Consider the following 17,085-nt stretch of genomic DNA (forward strand, 5'->3'; position numbering starts at 1 on the left):
GATTTCTCACGTTGAGCTTGAAACCTATTGAAAGCGCTGGGTCTTTTTCACGTGGATTTTCATCTACCCACATCTCCTCCAGTCTGCATGTATCCAAGTGGTTGGAAGATTACTTTACATTCATCCCTCTTAAATTGGATTTTATTGGGTCTGTCCCATCATTTTTTCACTGTTAATATTATTTAGTTCTATCATCTATCTAGTAATTATTTCTTAATTCAAGTTATGAGTGAAGACATTAAACATCAGTGAGCTGAGTATGCCTCGGGGCCTCCCTGAAGGTAGATACTGTTGCATTCATGGTCACTCCTCAGTTATGGTTATTGAACCATGTGGTAGACAGAATTCTACAAATGATCTCTAAGGACGCTCACCCTTCTATAGTCTCTTCCCTTTTGAGTGTGAGTAAAAACTGTGACTGTGATGATATTATTCCCATGGTTGTGTATTGTTATATGGCAAAGGAAAATTATTTGGGTAGACTTAATATAATTATATAAGCCCTTAAAAACAGAGCTTTCTCCTGGCTCCCCAGCCAGCAGAAGGGGAAGTCAGATTTGAGGCATGAGAAGAATTTGACATGCCATAGCTGGTTTTGAAGGTGGTAGGGGCCGTGTACAGGGTGGCAGAACAGCCTCTAGGAGCTGAGAGATCCCCTGGCCAACAGGGACCTCAGAAGTGAATTCTGCCAGGAACCTGAATGAGCTTGGAAGTAGACTCTACCCCAAAGCCTCCAGATAATAGTCCAGCCCAGCCAACACCTTGACTCTGGCCTTGTGAGACCCTCAGCAGAGGACGCACCTGGACTTCTGGCCCACAGAAGTGTGAGATAACGAGGGATGTTCTTTTAAGGCACTGAGTGCGTGGTAATTTGTTACACAGCAATAGAATATTAATACAAGCCAACTATGACTCCACCTACTCTAGCATCATCTGGACCACTTTTCCGTGATAAGCACAGGCTATTCATAGCTGAAATCAAGATATAGCAGCTTTGATATTTTCTTTATCTTCCAGTCGAATATCTGTACCAAAAAAAGAATTTATTGCCTCAAAAATAATACCTTCAAAGTCTGTCGGTTTCCTACTTTTCAAGGCACTTTCAAATATCTTGTCTCATAGTATCCTCATAAGACCCTGGTGGGGCAGATAAGAACAAAACCTGTAGAAGTTATTTGCCCAAGGAAAGCAAGACTAATTTTAGTTCGATGTTAAGAAGACCTTTCAAACAATTAGAACCAGCCCACTGTGGAATGGGCTGCCTCCTAGAATAGTAAACTGTGCCTCACTGAAAGAAAAGACTATATGATCATACTTGAAGGATTTGAAGGGGGAGCACCTGACATGGTGAAAGAGTCAAACGGCCTCACCTTTAAAACCCCTTCCAACGCTAACGTTCCTGTGTTCCCACTGGAACCAAACTAAATCAATCCATATCCATGTTGGGACTCATCGGCCAGGATCTCTCTTCCTTAAGGAGCTTTTGCCATTGTCACGATTGCCACTGCTTTTGAAGCAGCAAATTTATCTAAGTTTCTTTGTACAAAGAAAATGCAATGTCATAGATCTTAAAGATGCTTTTGTTTTTAAGGTACAAAGAAGTTTAAATAACTTGGCTGAGTCTCACAGATACTTCATAGTGAGGCAAGGTTTGAACTCATTTTGTCACTCCAGAGTCAGTGCCTGAAACAGCTCTACATGGTCTGCTGGCCCACACTCGCAAGCAGGAGCACATCAGAGGAGCTGGTTTGGGTGTTTAAAGAGAAGAGCGCTCTAACAGGACCTCAGAGAGAATCCTAGAGCAGGGATATGTCCCAAAGGACTTGCTGCTGGCTCAATGGCCCAGGCGTCATGGCAGCCTCCCTTGTGACAAACAGAAATACTGCCTCTTTCTTTTTCTTTCTCTTTTTTTTTTTTTTTTTTTTTTTTGAGATGAAGTCTCACCTCGTCGCCCAGGCTGGAATGCAGTGGCGCCATCTCAGCTCACTGCAACCTCTGCCTCCCGGGTTTAAGCAATTCTCTGGCCTCAGCCACTCGAGTACCTGGGATTACAGGTGCGTGCCACCATGCCCAGCTAATTTTGTATTTTCAGTAAAGACGGTTTCACCATGTTGACCAGGCTGGTCTCGAACTCCTGACCTCAGGTAATCTCCCCGCCTCAGCCTCCCAAAGTGCTAGGATTACAGGCGTGAGCCACCGTGCCCGGTCCTGTCTTTCTTTTTTGCGTTTTTTTTCATGGCCTGAGGGAAAGCCCCACTGATCCTGCCTTCAAACTCACCAGACTGTCCACTTTCCCTCCCTGAACCCCAGTCTCCCCATATGTAAAATAGGGAGATTAGAAATCCCTTCCATCTCTGGAGTTCTGTTCTTGTGAGGGGAAGATAATGATATTTTGACATTTCCCCCAAAAGATAAACAGAAGCTCAGCAGATGCTCAAAAAGAGATGGACCCAGTCCCATGTATTTATTTTCAGGAATTCTTAACTTTTTCTATGCAACTTCTCTTTTTGTGAAACCTGGCATTTCTGGACTCCCAAATTCCTGAGAGCCCTGCAGCTCCAGAGAAAAGAGGCCTGTGATGCACCCTCAGCCGGCAGAGGGGACAGCTATGAGACAGAAAGGCAATGAGAGGGAAGGAAGGTGAGGAGGTGAGTTGTCAGGGATTGAAGACTCTGCTAGTTCAGACAGCTTGTCCTCCTGGGAGGCAGGGGGCCATGGCAAGCCCTGAGCAGTTGTAGAGGAAGCCCAAGGCTGGGAGAGATAGCAGGCATGGGATCCACCTGGAGCCAGAAACTCAAGAGCCCAGGAGGGCAGGTTCAGGTGAGGCCACGCATAGGGCTCCATGAATATCTAGCTGGAAATGCTTGAGAGAGAAGAGAAGTGTTACCAAATGGTAACAGTGGCCAAGAAGGACAAGACGAGACCCAACTTTTCACCCTAACCCTGACTCACCTCGTCATGCCTTGTGGCAGGTCTGAAGGGCAACATTCAGCCTTTCAAAGGCTGAAACAGATAAGGGAATTTTGCACTTAATTGAAGGAGAAAAAGGGAACTTAAAGACTTTCAAAACCATCTGGGAGCTGAGCACAATGGCTCACACCTATAATCTCAGCACTTTGGGAGGCTGAGGTGGGTGGATCACTTGAGCCCGGGAGTTCGAAACTAGCCTGAGCAACATAGTGAGACCCCGTCTCTATTTTTTAAAGGGAAAAGGAAAAAAAAAAAAACATTTCGGTCCAAGGTTTAGTCAAGTCAGTAGAAACCCAGCCACCATCTGAAATAAAGATGGTGTCTTCAGAGTCTCAGAGTCTCTGATCATCTCACAATATCAGATTCAGAAACAAAGAGAATTAATTTTGGACACCCCCTCACATGGCCCTGCCTGGAAGTTGAGAGTCTATGTATTGATTTGCTAGATATTAAAAAGTTAGAACAGTGGCACAATTGTATCAGCTTTATTGAGGTATTGAGGCATAAATTACATGCTTTAAAGTTCACCCATTGCAGGTGTACAATGTACAATTGGATGATTTTTAGTAAATAGACAGAGTTGTGTAACCATCACCATCATCCAACTGTAGAACATTTCCTTCACCCTTTTTGCAATAATTTCCTTCTCTCACTCCAAACCTCAGGCAGCCGCTGATCTGCTGGCTATCTCAGTTTGTCTTTTCTGGACATTTCATATCAATGGAATGACAACATATAATCTCTTTTTTGAGACTGGGTTTCACTGTATCACCCAGGCTGGAGTACAATGACATGATCTCAGCTGACTGCAACCTCCTCCTCCTAGGCTCAAACAATCATTCCACCTCAGCCCACCAAGTAGCTGGAATTACAGGCGCACTACACCACACCCATCTCATTTGTGTGTGTGTGTGTGTGTGTGTGTGTAGATATGGGGTTTTGCTATGTTGCCCAGGCTAGTCTCAAACTCCTGGGCTCAAGCTATCCATCTGCCTTGGCCTCCCAAAGTGCCGGGATTACAGATGTGAGCCACTACACCCGGCCTGACAACATACAATCTCCCGTATCTGGCTTCTTTCACTTAGCGTAAAGTTTTTGAGGTTCGTCCATTCTGTAGCATGTTTGGTACTTCATTCCTTTATATTGCTGAAGAGTATTACACTCTACGAATTACCACATTTTGCTTATCCGTTCACTGTTGATAGATATTTGGGTTGTTTCTAGCTTTTTGCTGTTATGAATACTGTTGCTATGAGCAAGGGCTATGAACAGGTAGATATTGTGCTATGCACAAGTCTTTGTGTAAACATGTATTCTTATTTATCCTGTGTAAATTCCTAGGAGGGGAGTTGCTGAATCATATGATATGCTTTATTACTTTTTAAGAAATATAAGTCCTTTTTAATAGTACCAGAAGTAAGCTTAAAGCTGAGTTTATTTTATTGTTACTGGTAAAAAGAGTCCCAAAAGGATTAAATGGATTGAATGTGATCCATTCATTCACAGATTCATTTGTGTTTTATAAATAGTTTTTGAGGGCCTGTATGTGCCTAGAGTGTGCTAAGCTCTGGAGATTAAACAATGGATAAGATACAGCCCTACCTTCATGAACCCTATGAAGATATATACTGAAGATATATACAACATATGTCACAGGAAGTTCAAGTGGAGTACTAGCTCAGCTGAGGGAGCCTCTGCTCACTCACCCCAGTGTTGGGGGACCCAGGAACACTTAGTAGGTGAAGTCAAATGTGAGTCCTGAGGAATTAGTGGCCATTAGCCAGGCAAAGATTAAAGAGGAACATCATCCAGGTCGACTTGAAGAGTTGGGGGACGATTGGGGGAGGATCAGGGACAAGCTCAGTCCTAGTGTGTCTGGCAGATGAACGGAGCTCTATATGGCTGGACTGCAGAGGTTTTCAGCTTCAGAGGAGGGGAACAGTGAGAAACAGAGCTGGAGGAGCAAGCAGACCCAGAAGAAGAACCTGTCAGGGAGCCTCTGATGCCCTGTATGGAGGGAGCACTGTGATGGGCTTGCCCGCTAGAGAGTCCTCCCTGCAGTGCTGTGGGGAGCAGGAAAAAGGGGCAGGGCTCTTGGCTTTCTTTTCAGAAGCTATGCCAGATCTCACATGGCCTTGAGCCTTAGTCCTATCTCACTGGGCCCCCAAGAATGATGACCTATGCCCTCCCGTGTTTGGCAGATGCTACATCACCCTCACCCAGTCCCTGCACCTGACCATGAGTGGGGCTCCCGCAGGACCTGCAGGCACAGGCAAGACCGAGACCACCAAGGACCTGGGCCGCGCACTGGGCATCCTGGTCTATGTGTTCAACTGCTCAGAGCAGATGGATTACAAGGTACAGTTCCACCCAGCTTCCTGGGGGTGGGGGTGGGGGATAGGAACTCAGGGCACCAAATCAAGGCTAAGACGCATCCGTGCCACCCTGACCCAGCTTCCCCAGGTCTCGGAGCCCAGATCAGGAGGTCTCTGTTTGCTCCTTCATGGTAAAGTTGGACGTTTGAACCCTGGAGTTTTTTTGGCCTCCCTATAAGGCTTTCATGTGATGAGGAAGCACAGCCCTTTGTATTCTCATTCCACCAATGAGCTCTGACCACAGATGGCTGACTTCATCTTTTTGGATCTTTCTTTTATTACCTGCAAAATGAAGAAACTGAACATATATCCAAAGTCCTAATTTCCCTATTTGACCTAGAAACACAGAAAGGCTCACAAGTAGCCAAGAGGAAGGCACTTGTCTTCACATAAAAGCTCGACATATTTGTGCTCTTCTGTAGAAGTGGACATTCCCCAGAATATCAACAGGGGCAGAATATTCTGCAAGGGCAGGCGTGGTTTCTGAAAGCAGGCTAATCAACCCCGACTCAGAGCACAGACGCCCACAGAAGACAAGTGCAAAGCTAATATTCATTCAGGCATGTACCATTTTTTAAGAACCAATGTGTTCCAGGTTCTGAGTCACCAAGAAAAGCCAGAGAAACAAAAGGCCCATGAGGTCACTTCTTTAGCTAGAAATATTCTGCTCACAACTGAACCTTATATAGCTTCTTTTTTTCTTTTCTTTCTTTGTGAGAACTATTTTCCAATTTTTCTTTTTTTTTCTTTTTTTAATTATACTTTAAGTTCTAGGGTACATGTGCACAACGTGCAGGTTTGTTACATATGTATACATGTGCCATGTTGGTGTGCTGCACCCATTAACTCATCATTTATATTAGTTGTATCTCCTAATGCTATCCCTCCCCGCTTCCCCCACCCTACGACAGGCCCTGGTGAAACAAAAATGTAATAACAGATTATCTCCCTCTCTCGTTATTTTTGTTATATTGTATGTGTTTTTGTAAACTGCCTTAAGTCCCTTTTGTCAACAGGATGACATGCAAATAAATTTGCAGTGAAAAAAAGTTGCATTAAATAGATTAAACATTTATATATAAAAGTCATGTGCTATATTGACTGTAAAATAAATTTAATGTAGTTATAATTTTAGAAATAATGCTTGCCGTTACCACGTATAGCACTCTGTAAATGAGATTCATCCTCTATAATTTAATCATTTCTGTAGCATAATTTTGTTGTGTAGAGTTGCAGCGTCCTGTAGCACCATGTTTTCTCGTGTTAAGTAAACAAAGCAAGGATCTAGACCCAAAAAACTTGTCTTCCACATGGTCTTCATCCCCTAAATTTTAGCACAGTTGCTTTTATTGATGAACACATTAAGATAATGTTTCTCTTTAAGTCAGGCTGGAACAGAAAGGTGGAGTTTTCTCCCCCCTTTATAGAAATGACCTCAGCCTTAGGGATAATTTTATGTTCTAGATTTTTCTGTAGTTGAGCAATGGCAGCAGCACTGCTAAAGTAAGTAGAGTCTCCCAAAGGGAACATTCTGAAAGATACACTCATTTGGATGTAGAAGACGTGGTGTATTGATTGAAGAAAATCAGCCAGATTTCTTCAAAGTCATACCTAAAATAGCAAGCAGGAAATGGTGAGTTGGCTAGGGGTCACTATGGCCATTTTACTCAATTCTATCAAAACCAATTACTGAACCCTAACCCCACCAATTTTGTTAAAAGTACAGGGTGAACGGGGGAGTCCATCTTTGTTTTTTTGTTTGTTTTTTTGTTTCGTTTTTTGTTTTTGTTTTTGTTTGTTTTTCAACTATAGGCTAAGCTTCCATGGAATACAGGCTAGACACAGGTTAGAACATCATAAATAAGCATAGCCACAGTGAAACATGCCAGAAGGGAGGTGCTCCCTTCCTGGACACCAGATATCCCAGGTAACCAAACAGCCCCACTAAGCTGTTTGCAAACTTCCTCTACCTTTGTTTTCTGGCTGTTCAGAATTATTTTTTATGGTAAAACACTCTCAATCCAATTAATTTATTGAGTATTGCCTTTGCTCAGCATGTGCTGGGCATTGTGCAGGATGCCAAAAACAGATCATATGGGGAGAGAGAGGGAGAGAGAGAGATGGATAGAGGATAGATGGTAGATGGATTTTAGGTAGATAAATGATAGATGAATGATTGATGAGAGAGAGAAAGAGAGAGATAGTATAACCCAATTTTATTTGGAGGGACAAAGGATATATGATATCATCAGGGGAGCTAGTTAACACTCAGATAGCATAACCCTGGGTGCTCATGTGCCCTACAAACTTTAGGCCCTGGAATATTCCAGAGTAGGGGGAGAGCCACAGAGTGGGCTGGTCAGGAAAGACATGTGGAGGACGTGATACCCAACCAAGGCTCAGTTTTGGGGTTGGTGACAGAGAGAGAATGTGGCATTTTCCCACATTCTAACCCATTAGAATGTCAGCTTTAAAGCCATGACCAAGTTCTATGTGTGGCCAATATCTGTCCCCAGCCCTCATTCTGACTTCACCCCGTGAGCCCTCCTCACATGACCCCGCTGGGAGAGGAGAAAAAGGGTGCGAGGTCAGGAAGAGCTGCTGTGCACTTCTCCAGGGGAGATTTTGATGTGTCATTCATGACACTCACAGCAATATACTCTGTTCAGGTCTGTCCATAGTGAAAGCTAGAAATAAATGCGGAACAAGGGCTAAGCTACCTTACAGAGGATCAAAAACAGGAGATAAGGAGGGGAAGGACTGAAAGCCACTGAAAGCATCTCACCTTGAAGTGGGGGCTGCAGAAAGGAACTGCGGGCTTCGGAACTGGAGCAAAAGCATAAAGCTTGGCAGTCAGATGAAGTGAGAAAGGAAGAGACTGGAAGCAGGAATAGGTTTTGGTGAGAGCATCTCAGTCATTCAAACCAGAGGGAATGAGGAACCAGCTGATGTGGTAGTAGACATGGAAAAGCATAAGAGGCTTAAAATATAACAAGGTAAGTGATATCTCGGGAATATGGGCAGGCAGTCAGTGGTGAAGCAAAGGGAGAGGTTGAAGAGGAGAGTCTAGGCTGTGGTCAAGCACCCTTGCTATCCCCCCTGCCTTAGAAATCCTATAAGCCGCATCACCTCAGTTAGCTCATGAGGACTGGGTGTGCATTGAGCTGGGGAGGACAGGAGAACAGCGCAAAGACTTGAAGCAAAGGGAAAGTTATTGCTTTACTCTCTTATCCTGGATGGAAAACCTATAAAACCAGCCACTTTCTCTGAAAATGACTGCAGTTTCAGTGCTGAAACATCCTTTATATTATAGCTGTAATACTTTCCCCTCTTGACCTCAATTTGGAGATGCTATTGCAGGGACATCAAATGGTTCCAAACCTGAAAGTGTTTGGAATTATTTCCAACCCTCTCTGTAGCAGCCATATTGTGGATACTACACTTTTCCTTGAGACCCTACTCCCTTCGCTTCGGAAATGCTATACTTCCACAGTCCTCCTCCTGAGTCTCTGGTCTCCTGGCTTCTCGGTCTCATTTGCTGATCCTCTTTTATAATTTCCAGTGCGATGTGTATACCTATGTCTCCTTTATGAAGCCATGTCTATTCTCCAGCTTCACCGGAGTCCTAGTCCCGTCTCTCTCTAACGGGGCAGTGGGCATCTCTTGAATGCCCTTCTCTTGCATTGTGGTTAGCACTCTTCCTTTCTCCCTGCCAGATTCCCCACCATCAGGAAGGATCATCTCATTTTCCCTGAGATCCTGGTGGAAAACTTCAGGAACCTGGGTTACTTCATGTCCTTCCTTTCCTACCTCTAATCGGTCACCAGTGTCGATTCTTCAGCACCCTTCTCACTTCCAGGCCTTTGCCCTATTCTTGCCATTCGCCTAGTCCCAAAGCTCACCATCCCACAGCAAGATAATGCCCCAGCCTCGCTGACGGGACCAGGAGATATGTGGTGAGGTAAACACATGGGTTACTTTAGGGTCCTGGGGTTCAGCCACAGGCCCTGGGGTGGGGGGAGAAACGTGGGGGTGACAAGCATCCACCTGTGGCAACTCCACTTCCTTTATTTTATGTTTTGAGTTTTCATTTTATAAAAAGGGTCTGCAGTTTGAAAAGCTTTCAAAATCACTGTAAAAAATTGAATTTTTTTTTTCTTTTTTTTTGAGACGGAGTCTCGCTCTGCCCCCTAGGCTGGAGTGCAGTGGCACGATCTCAGCTCACTGCAAGCTCCGCCTCCAGGGTTCACGTCATTCTCCTGCCTCAGCCTCCCGAGTAGCTTGGACTACAGGCGCCCCTCACCACACCCGGCTAATTGTTTTTTTTTTTGTACTTTTAGTAGAGACGGTGTCTCACTGTGTTAGCCAGGATGGTCTGGATCTCCTAACCTTGTGATCCGCCCGCCTCGGCCTCCCAAAGTGCTGGGATTACAGGCGTGAGCCACTGCGACCGGCTTGTTAAAAATTGAATTTTTAAAACACCTTTTTTATTGATACATCATAACTGTACATATTAATGGGGTACATGTTATATTTTGATGCACATATTATCAATAATATTTATCAATAACATCAATAATAATTATGAATATCATTATACATTGTAGTATAATGATCGAATCAGGGTAATTAGGATAACCATCATCCCAAAGATTTATTGTTTCTTTGTGTTGGGAACATTCCAAATCTCTTCTTCAGCTATTTTGAAATATAAAATAAATGATTAGTAATCATAGTCCCCTATTGTGCTGTTGAGCACTGTAACTTATTTCTTATGTCTAGCTCTATGTTTGTACCCATTAACCAACTTCTCTTCATTTTCTCCTTCCCAGCCTCTGGTAACCATCATTCTACTGTCTACCTCCATGAGATCAACTTTTTTAGCTCTTACATATGAATGACAGCATGTGATATTTGTCTTTCTGTGCCTGGCTTCTTTCACTTAAGATAATATCCTCCAGGTCCATCCCTGTTGCTGCAAATGACAGGATTTCATTCTTTTCAATGGCTGAACAATATTGCATTGTGTGTATACACTACATTTTCTTTATGCGTTCATCCATTGATGGACACTTAGGTTGATTCCATATCTTAACTATTGTGAATAGTTAAACATGGATGTTGATTTCTGAATTTCCACTTAGTATTTGTGACACTTGGATTGTTTTGCAAATGAAGTGGAATAATGTAAGGCAGTGGTCCCCAACCTTTTTGGCATGAGGGACCAGTTTCATGGAAGACTATTTTTCCATGGACTGTGGTAGTGGGGGATGGTGTCGGGATGATTCAAGCACATTACATTTATTGTACACTTTATTTCTATTATTATTACATTGTAATATACAATGAAATAATTATACAACTCACCATCATGTAGAATCAGTGGGGGCCCTGGTCTTCTCTTCCTTCAACTAGTTGGTTCCAACTGGGGGTGATGGGAGACAGTGACAGATCATCAGGCATTAGATTCTCATAAGGAGCACCCAGCCTAGATCCCTCACATGTGCAATTCACAATAGGGTTCATGCTCTCATGAGAATCCAATGCTGCCACTGATCTGACAGGAGACAGAGCTCAGGCAATAATGCAGGTGATGGGAAGCAGCTGTCAATACAGATGAAGCTTTGCTTACTCACCTGCTGCTCACCTCCTGCTGTGCGGCCTGGTTCCTTAACAGACCATGGACAGTTGCCCAGAGGCTGGGGACCCCTGATTTAAGGCACAAAAACACAACGCCTGGAACTTCCATCACCTCCTCAGACAGGATGTCCCTGACAGCTCAATCTGAAGTCTCCATGTCACCCTCATTTTAAGACTCCAGTGGGACTTTATCACTGTCTGATTTGTTATTATTGCTCATTGTCTGTTTTCCTTATGGGAATATGAGACCCATGAGAATAGAGGCATCGTCTATCTTGTTCACAGCTGATTCTTCATGACCTAGAACAATCTCTGGCACATAGTATATGCTCAATAAATATTCGTTGAAATGAATGAAAAAAGAAATCTCTTAATTCCAGAAGCTCAGTGAAAGGTGGGTTTTATTTTTCCCTTCTCCTTCAAAGTCTGCCCTACAGCAGGACACAGTGGCTCACACCTGCAACTCAAACACTTTGGGAGGCCAAGGCAGGTGGATCACTTGAGGCCAGGAGTTCGAGACCAGCCTGGCCAACATGGTGAAACCCCGTCTCCACTAAACATACAAAAATTAGCTGGGCTTGGTGGTGCACGCCTGTAATCTTAGCTACTTGGGAGGCTGAGGCAGGAGAATTGCTTGAACCTGGGAGGCAGAGGTTGCAGTGAACTGAGATTGCGCCACTGCACTCCAGCCTGGGTGACAGAGCAAGACTCCATCTCAAAAAAACAAACAAAAAAAATTAAAGTCTGCCCTAATGTCCAACCTAGCCTATGTGGCAGTTAGACCAATCCTCTCATAACATTGCTCTGCTCATGTTCTCTGCTGCAAACCTCCAAAGATCCCTCATAGTAATTCAAGGCTTTTTACAACCATGACTTTATTTAGTAATTCAACTTTCCAATCAAAATGGCTCTGTCATTTTTCTCTGCACATATCATTATTCTGCTTGTATTTCTTCCATAATCTTCCTCCTCCTGGAAAGCCTTACCCCTTCCATTCTATCTACACAGATACTCCTATCCTATAAAGCCATCGTTTCTTGTGTGTGTCCTAAAGCATGTAGTTTTCTGTGAGATCCCCATATCCTCTGACTCTAATCTTGTGATCTTTATACCAATAATTGCCAGAGTGCATTCTGAGAAAATCAGGGGTCACGTGAAGGAAAAATAATCCTAGCCATGTAATGCAGTGAAACTAATGTTTTTGTTATAGGACTTCTTAGGGCCCTTAAATGCTAATACAAATTGTAAGTTGGCCAAAATGGGTTGAAGAATGTGTTTCCCAAATTTGCTTGACCAAAAAGCCCTTTTTTCGAAGAGCATCTTTCAGGCTTGTGGTTCCGCGGGATAAACTTTGTGAAGTACTGTTGTGCTGCCATCTGACTTTCACCTCTTTGGCAAAATTGATCACTCAGGAGCACTCTGACCCTCTCTTCTGTGAATATGACATTTGTGATCTATATTATTCAATGGAACCACTACTGATGCCGTAATTTTCCTGTTTTTATGTATATACCTTATCTCCTCTACGTGACCAAAAGTTCTTAGACTGAGCTCCCCTGTGTCCAGCACATGATCTGTGCACAGAGCTGATAGTCAGAAAATGCCCACTGAAGGCTGGGCATGGTGGCTCACGCCTGTCATTCCAGCACTTTGGGAGGCCAAAGCGGGTTGATTGCAAAGTCAGGAGTTTGAGCCAGCCCTGACCAACATGGTGAAACCCTGTCTCTACTAAAAATATAAAAATTAGCCAGGCATGGTGGTGAACGCCTGTAATTGCAGCTACTCGGGAGGCTGAGACAGGAGAATCGCTTGAACCTGGGAGGTAGAGGTTGCAATGAGCCAAGATAGCACCACTGCACTCCAGCCTGGGCAACAGAGTGAGACTCCGTCTCAAAAAAAAAAACAAAAAAAAAAACCCGCTGAATAAATGAATGGGACTTTTCCATTATTTGCATTTCCCTGGCATTTTAATGATGTCTCCTTGCCAATGACCTTGTGAGTGTCTCCCAGGAACCTATCTTTTTGGTTGCCCCATGACTTACCAGTTCATATTGAATGCCCAGGATGGTTTTTACTTTTAGGACAGAGATGCATTATTCCCTTGTAAATTCCTTCCCTGCTCTCATTTGAAAAGATTTACCTTTAGTTTGCGTGTGTGTGTTTTTGTTTTTTGGTTTTGGTTTTTGTTTTTTTAACAGATGTTATCACCCCCTGTCTTTGTCTCCAGCTCCCTCACCACTCTGGAAAACCTGGGTGATTGGGCATAGATTTAAAGATACAGACATAAATTTTTCCATCAGTGCATGACAAAGGCTGGGTGGAAGGCTTTTTGTCTGTATAGCTTAAGAAAAATCATCTTTTATTCATTTCCTGGGATTTTGAAAGCTACAGAATCAACAATAATGCAACCCTGATGACATTTTAAAGGGATTTTCATCCAAGTGTCTTGAAAAGGTTCTGTTTAATCCTGTGACTTCTGTTGACACCCCATAACCATCAAACATTTAATTGTTCTTGAAATTTTAATACAAGTTTCTGACCAGTGGTCTTTAGGGGGACTAGAAGTGCCTATAATAAAGGGGATGGAGAATGGCTTCAACATGTATTGATAAGACTCGCCCGTTGGTAATTTAATCTTTGTGCATTTTCTTGCAGTCTTGTGGCAACATCTACAAAGGCCTTGCTCAGACTGGTGCCTGGGGCTGCTTTGATGAGTTTAATCGAATCTCCGTGGAGGTCTTGTCAGTGGTGGCAGTGCAGGTAGGGGCCAGAAGTTGGTGGGAGCCTTGTGGTCTTCATATTGATTACTGTGGAAGTCTATGTCCTCTTGTTTTCTACCTCTCCTGAGCATCTACGTCCCTTTTTCCCTTGTCATTTCATGCCCCTTTCTCCATCCTCTAAAATCAGGCTCCAGGGAAGCTGTCCTCCAAAATGGGTATCCTTCTGTTACCCACCAAATTAGAACCATTTACTGGCTTTGGGACTCTGTTTCATTCTCTGTAAAATGGAGAGAAAGAATATCTGTCCTGCCTGCTTCACCTGGGCGCAGAAACATGAAGATGGCAGAGCTCAGCTCCTCGGAAAGGCCATGTTCTTTGGTTATAAACCAAGACTTAAATTTCAGTTATTTTATTTCCTATTGGAATCTTTGGGCAAGTTATTCCACCACGCTCAGCTTAATAAAGTGAGGAATATGGCATGAATCGTTTTTGAATGAAGTCACTTCTGGGGTGAGATTTTATGTAAGCATGCCCCTTGTCTTTCAAGTCATCCGGAAAGCATTTATTAAACACCTACAACCTAGTAAGTGTTATGCAAAAGACAGGTGAAGTTTCCCAGTTGAATGGAATGTGATCTCTGACCTAAAAAAAAAAAAAAACTTGAGCTCTTGAGATAGACGTGAGTACTTTCAGTGTTCTAGAGGTGACTTAAATTCTGACTGAGATGAGACTTCCAAATGCATTACATTGAAAAGATGGAGAGGATTTTGGATTTGGGTCAGGATCCCATGAACAATTGGAGCAGTAGGAGGGTGAAGGGGAACGTTTGAATAAGCTTTTGTTGAAATTCTGTACCAGGCACTTTTCGTACATCATCTTTCACATCATGAAAGATCTTTCACGTCTTTCCACCATGGCCCTACAAGCCACTATTCTCCCCATTATGTATGTGGAAAAGCTGAACATCAGAGGAGAACTGTATCTTGTCCGTGGGTAGACTTTTGGAAAGTGGTAAGGTTGGTATGTGCACCCTGTGCCCCCACCAACACTGTCCAGGTGCAGATGTGGGCACTGATCTGGTGTCTAGTGGGTAAAATGCCAGAGGAGAAAATAAGGCCAGAGAGACAAGTTCAAACCCAATAGTAGCAGGCTGAAATGCCTTCCTCAGCAGGCATCAGAGAACCCCCAGAGACATCTGGGAGGGAGATTGCCCCTCTATTTGCCAGCAATATGAAGGAGGGGCTGAGCAGTAGGAAAACTGGTGGCTGAGGGCAAGTCAAGAGTCTTTCCCAGGGACTCTTACTGCAGCTGCACAGGCTCCACTCCCCCCAGGAACCCCATCTCCAAGATAAAGCACATTGTTTGCCAGCATCTATTCCACATGTATCCCTGTAGGCTGAGCACCCCTCTTCTGCTAGGGGCGGCTGGTTTCAGAACCCCCATCCTGCCCTTAACAGAGCAAAGCAATCACAAGGGCACCATGTGATGATCAAAGCTGTGGTGAGGTGCTTGGGATAATTATGTGCCTGGTGCTCCTAGTGTGTGCCGCACACCATATAATCGAAAATGGTTTAATTTTGCTTGTGTTTGCTTTTATTTCCAAAGCAGTATGCGCACAGTACAGAAAAAAGAAAAATGTAGCTATGAGAGACTCTTTGGTCCCTACAGGTTTCTGTAATCCTTTCAGGTCCAGACAAAGGAATAAGGAAAGCGTTTAGCTTGACTGACATTTTTCTAAGGCAAGAGTGCGGGATTGAGGGGAGGGTGGCAGAAGGGGGATGGGAGGGAACATCATGCAAAAGGTCATCCCTGGCGGGGAAAGATGACTGAGCCAGCATCATCCTTGTCCCCCTCTGCCCTGGCAGGAGCCAGCTTCCATCCACATAGGTCTCACATGTGGTCACCTCTCATCCGATACCTTTTCACAGGTAGGTGTGGACGTGGGGCTGTGGGCGGGGCACTGAAGCAACCGCAAAGCTGAACAGCAGTAGGGCTCACACCATCCTCAAATCCATGCCACCTTCATCTCCAGCTGCCCTGAAAGCCACAGGCAGTCAAGGGACTCTGCTGGGTCCCTTCACTCACCACTGCTCCAAGGTGGCCTGTCTTTCCATCTCTTGTGTTTGACAGCCACTGACTCTTGTCCAAACTGTTCCTTGATGAAGCTCTGAAAGTTGCCAGAACGTGAGGCTCTTCCCTGGTTTCCAGTGGTGAAATATGGTTTTTCCCTTTTTTGGGGTTTGTTCTGTTCAGCAGCAGTTAGTAGAGGAAGGAAGACAAATGGCTAGCCTGGACACTCTTGGACTGAAACCCTTGACCAGCTTGGCTTGAAAGAGCTGGTTGTGTGCATGTCAGTGGCATCACATGAGTGTAGCTTGAAATGGGCTATGGTGAGAGTCCTTCCATCATGAAAGCTGCCAAATTCTACAAATCGAGGGCATTTTTGCTCTCCTGGAGAGCTGGTTGTTAAAAATTTACCAGCACACCTCTGCCTTGTAAGGATGTAAGCTGAGTGTTGCCAGATCTTTTACGTTTTAAAGAGAGACTGGACATCCAGATTTTTATAAGAAATCAAATGTTTCCTGGCTGCTTTCCCCTTTGGCTGGTCACTTCACAACCTGGAATAAGGAATAATGCCAGCGTTCAGTGCTGTCTCAGCCACTTACTAGCTGTGTGACCTTGAGCATATCCATGTCTCAAGGTCCACATCTGTAAAGGGAGTTAATAATAGCACCTCCTTGAGGCAGTTGTAATAATTTTTAAATGAGTTATATCTCTAAAGCACTGTTTTTTAAAGCCCTGCAGAGAATAGTCACTCAATAAATGCTTTGTTGATGATGATAATGGTGGTGGTGATGTTAGTGATGATGATGATGATGTTAATGGTGATGATGGTAGTGGTGATGGTGATAATTATGCTAATGATGGTGATGCTGATGATGATGATGGCAGTGGTGGTGGTGATGATTCTAATGATGATGATGATGGAGATGATAATGGTGATGGTGGTAATGATGATGGTGGTGGTGGTGATGATGGTGATGATGATGATGGTGGTGGTGGTGATGATGGTGATGATGATGGAGATGATAATGGTGATGGTGGTAATGATGATGATGGTGGTGGTGGTGATGATGGTGATGATGATGATGGTGGTGGTGGTGGTGATGATGGTGATGATGATGGAGATGATAATGGTGATGGTGATGATGATAATGGTGGTGGTGATGATGGTGATGATGACGGAGATGATAATGGTGATGGTGGTAATGATGATGGTGGTGGTGATGATGGTGGTGTCAGTGATGATGATGGTGATGGTGGTGATGATGATGGTGATGATAGTGATGATGATGGTGGCGGTGATGGTGGTCATGATG

The 17,085-nt window shown here is 44.0% G+C and overlaps 1 protein-coding gene across 1 annotated transcript in view; it reads left to right on the forward strand.

Moving 5' to 3' along the window:
- DNAH9 (dynein axonemal heavy chain 9) overlaps window positions 1–17,085 on the forward strand; it is a 372,401-nt gene that overhangs the window by 115,114 nt on the left and 240,202 nt on the right. Inside the window, exons 27-28 of the mRNA XM_031003344.3 lie at window positions 5,172–5,328; window positions 13,641–13,745. Of these exons, the coding sequence (XP_030859204.3) occupies window positions 5,172–5,328; window positions 13,641–13,745 (262 nt within the window). The remainder of the gene's footprint in view (window positions 1–5,171; window positions 5,329–13,640; window positions 13,746–17,085) is intronic.

This window comes from Gorilla gorilla, chromosome 19 (assembly GCF_029281585.2).
Source record: "Gorilla gorilla gorilla isolate KB3781 chromosome 19, NHGRI_mGorGor1-v2.1_pri, whole genome shotgun sequence".
In the NCBI taxonomy this organism is placed as follows: Eukaryota; Metazoa; Chordata; class Mammalia; order Primates; family Hominidae; genus Gorilla; species Gorilla gorilla.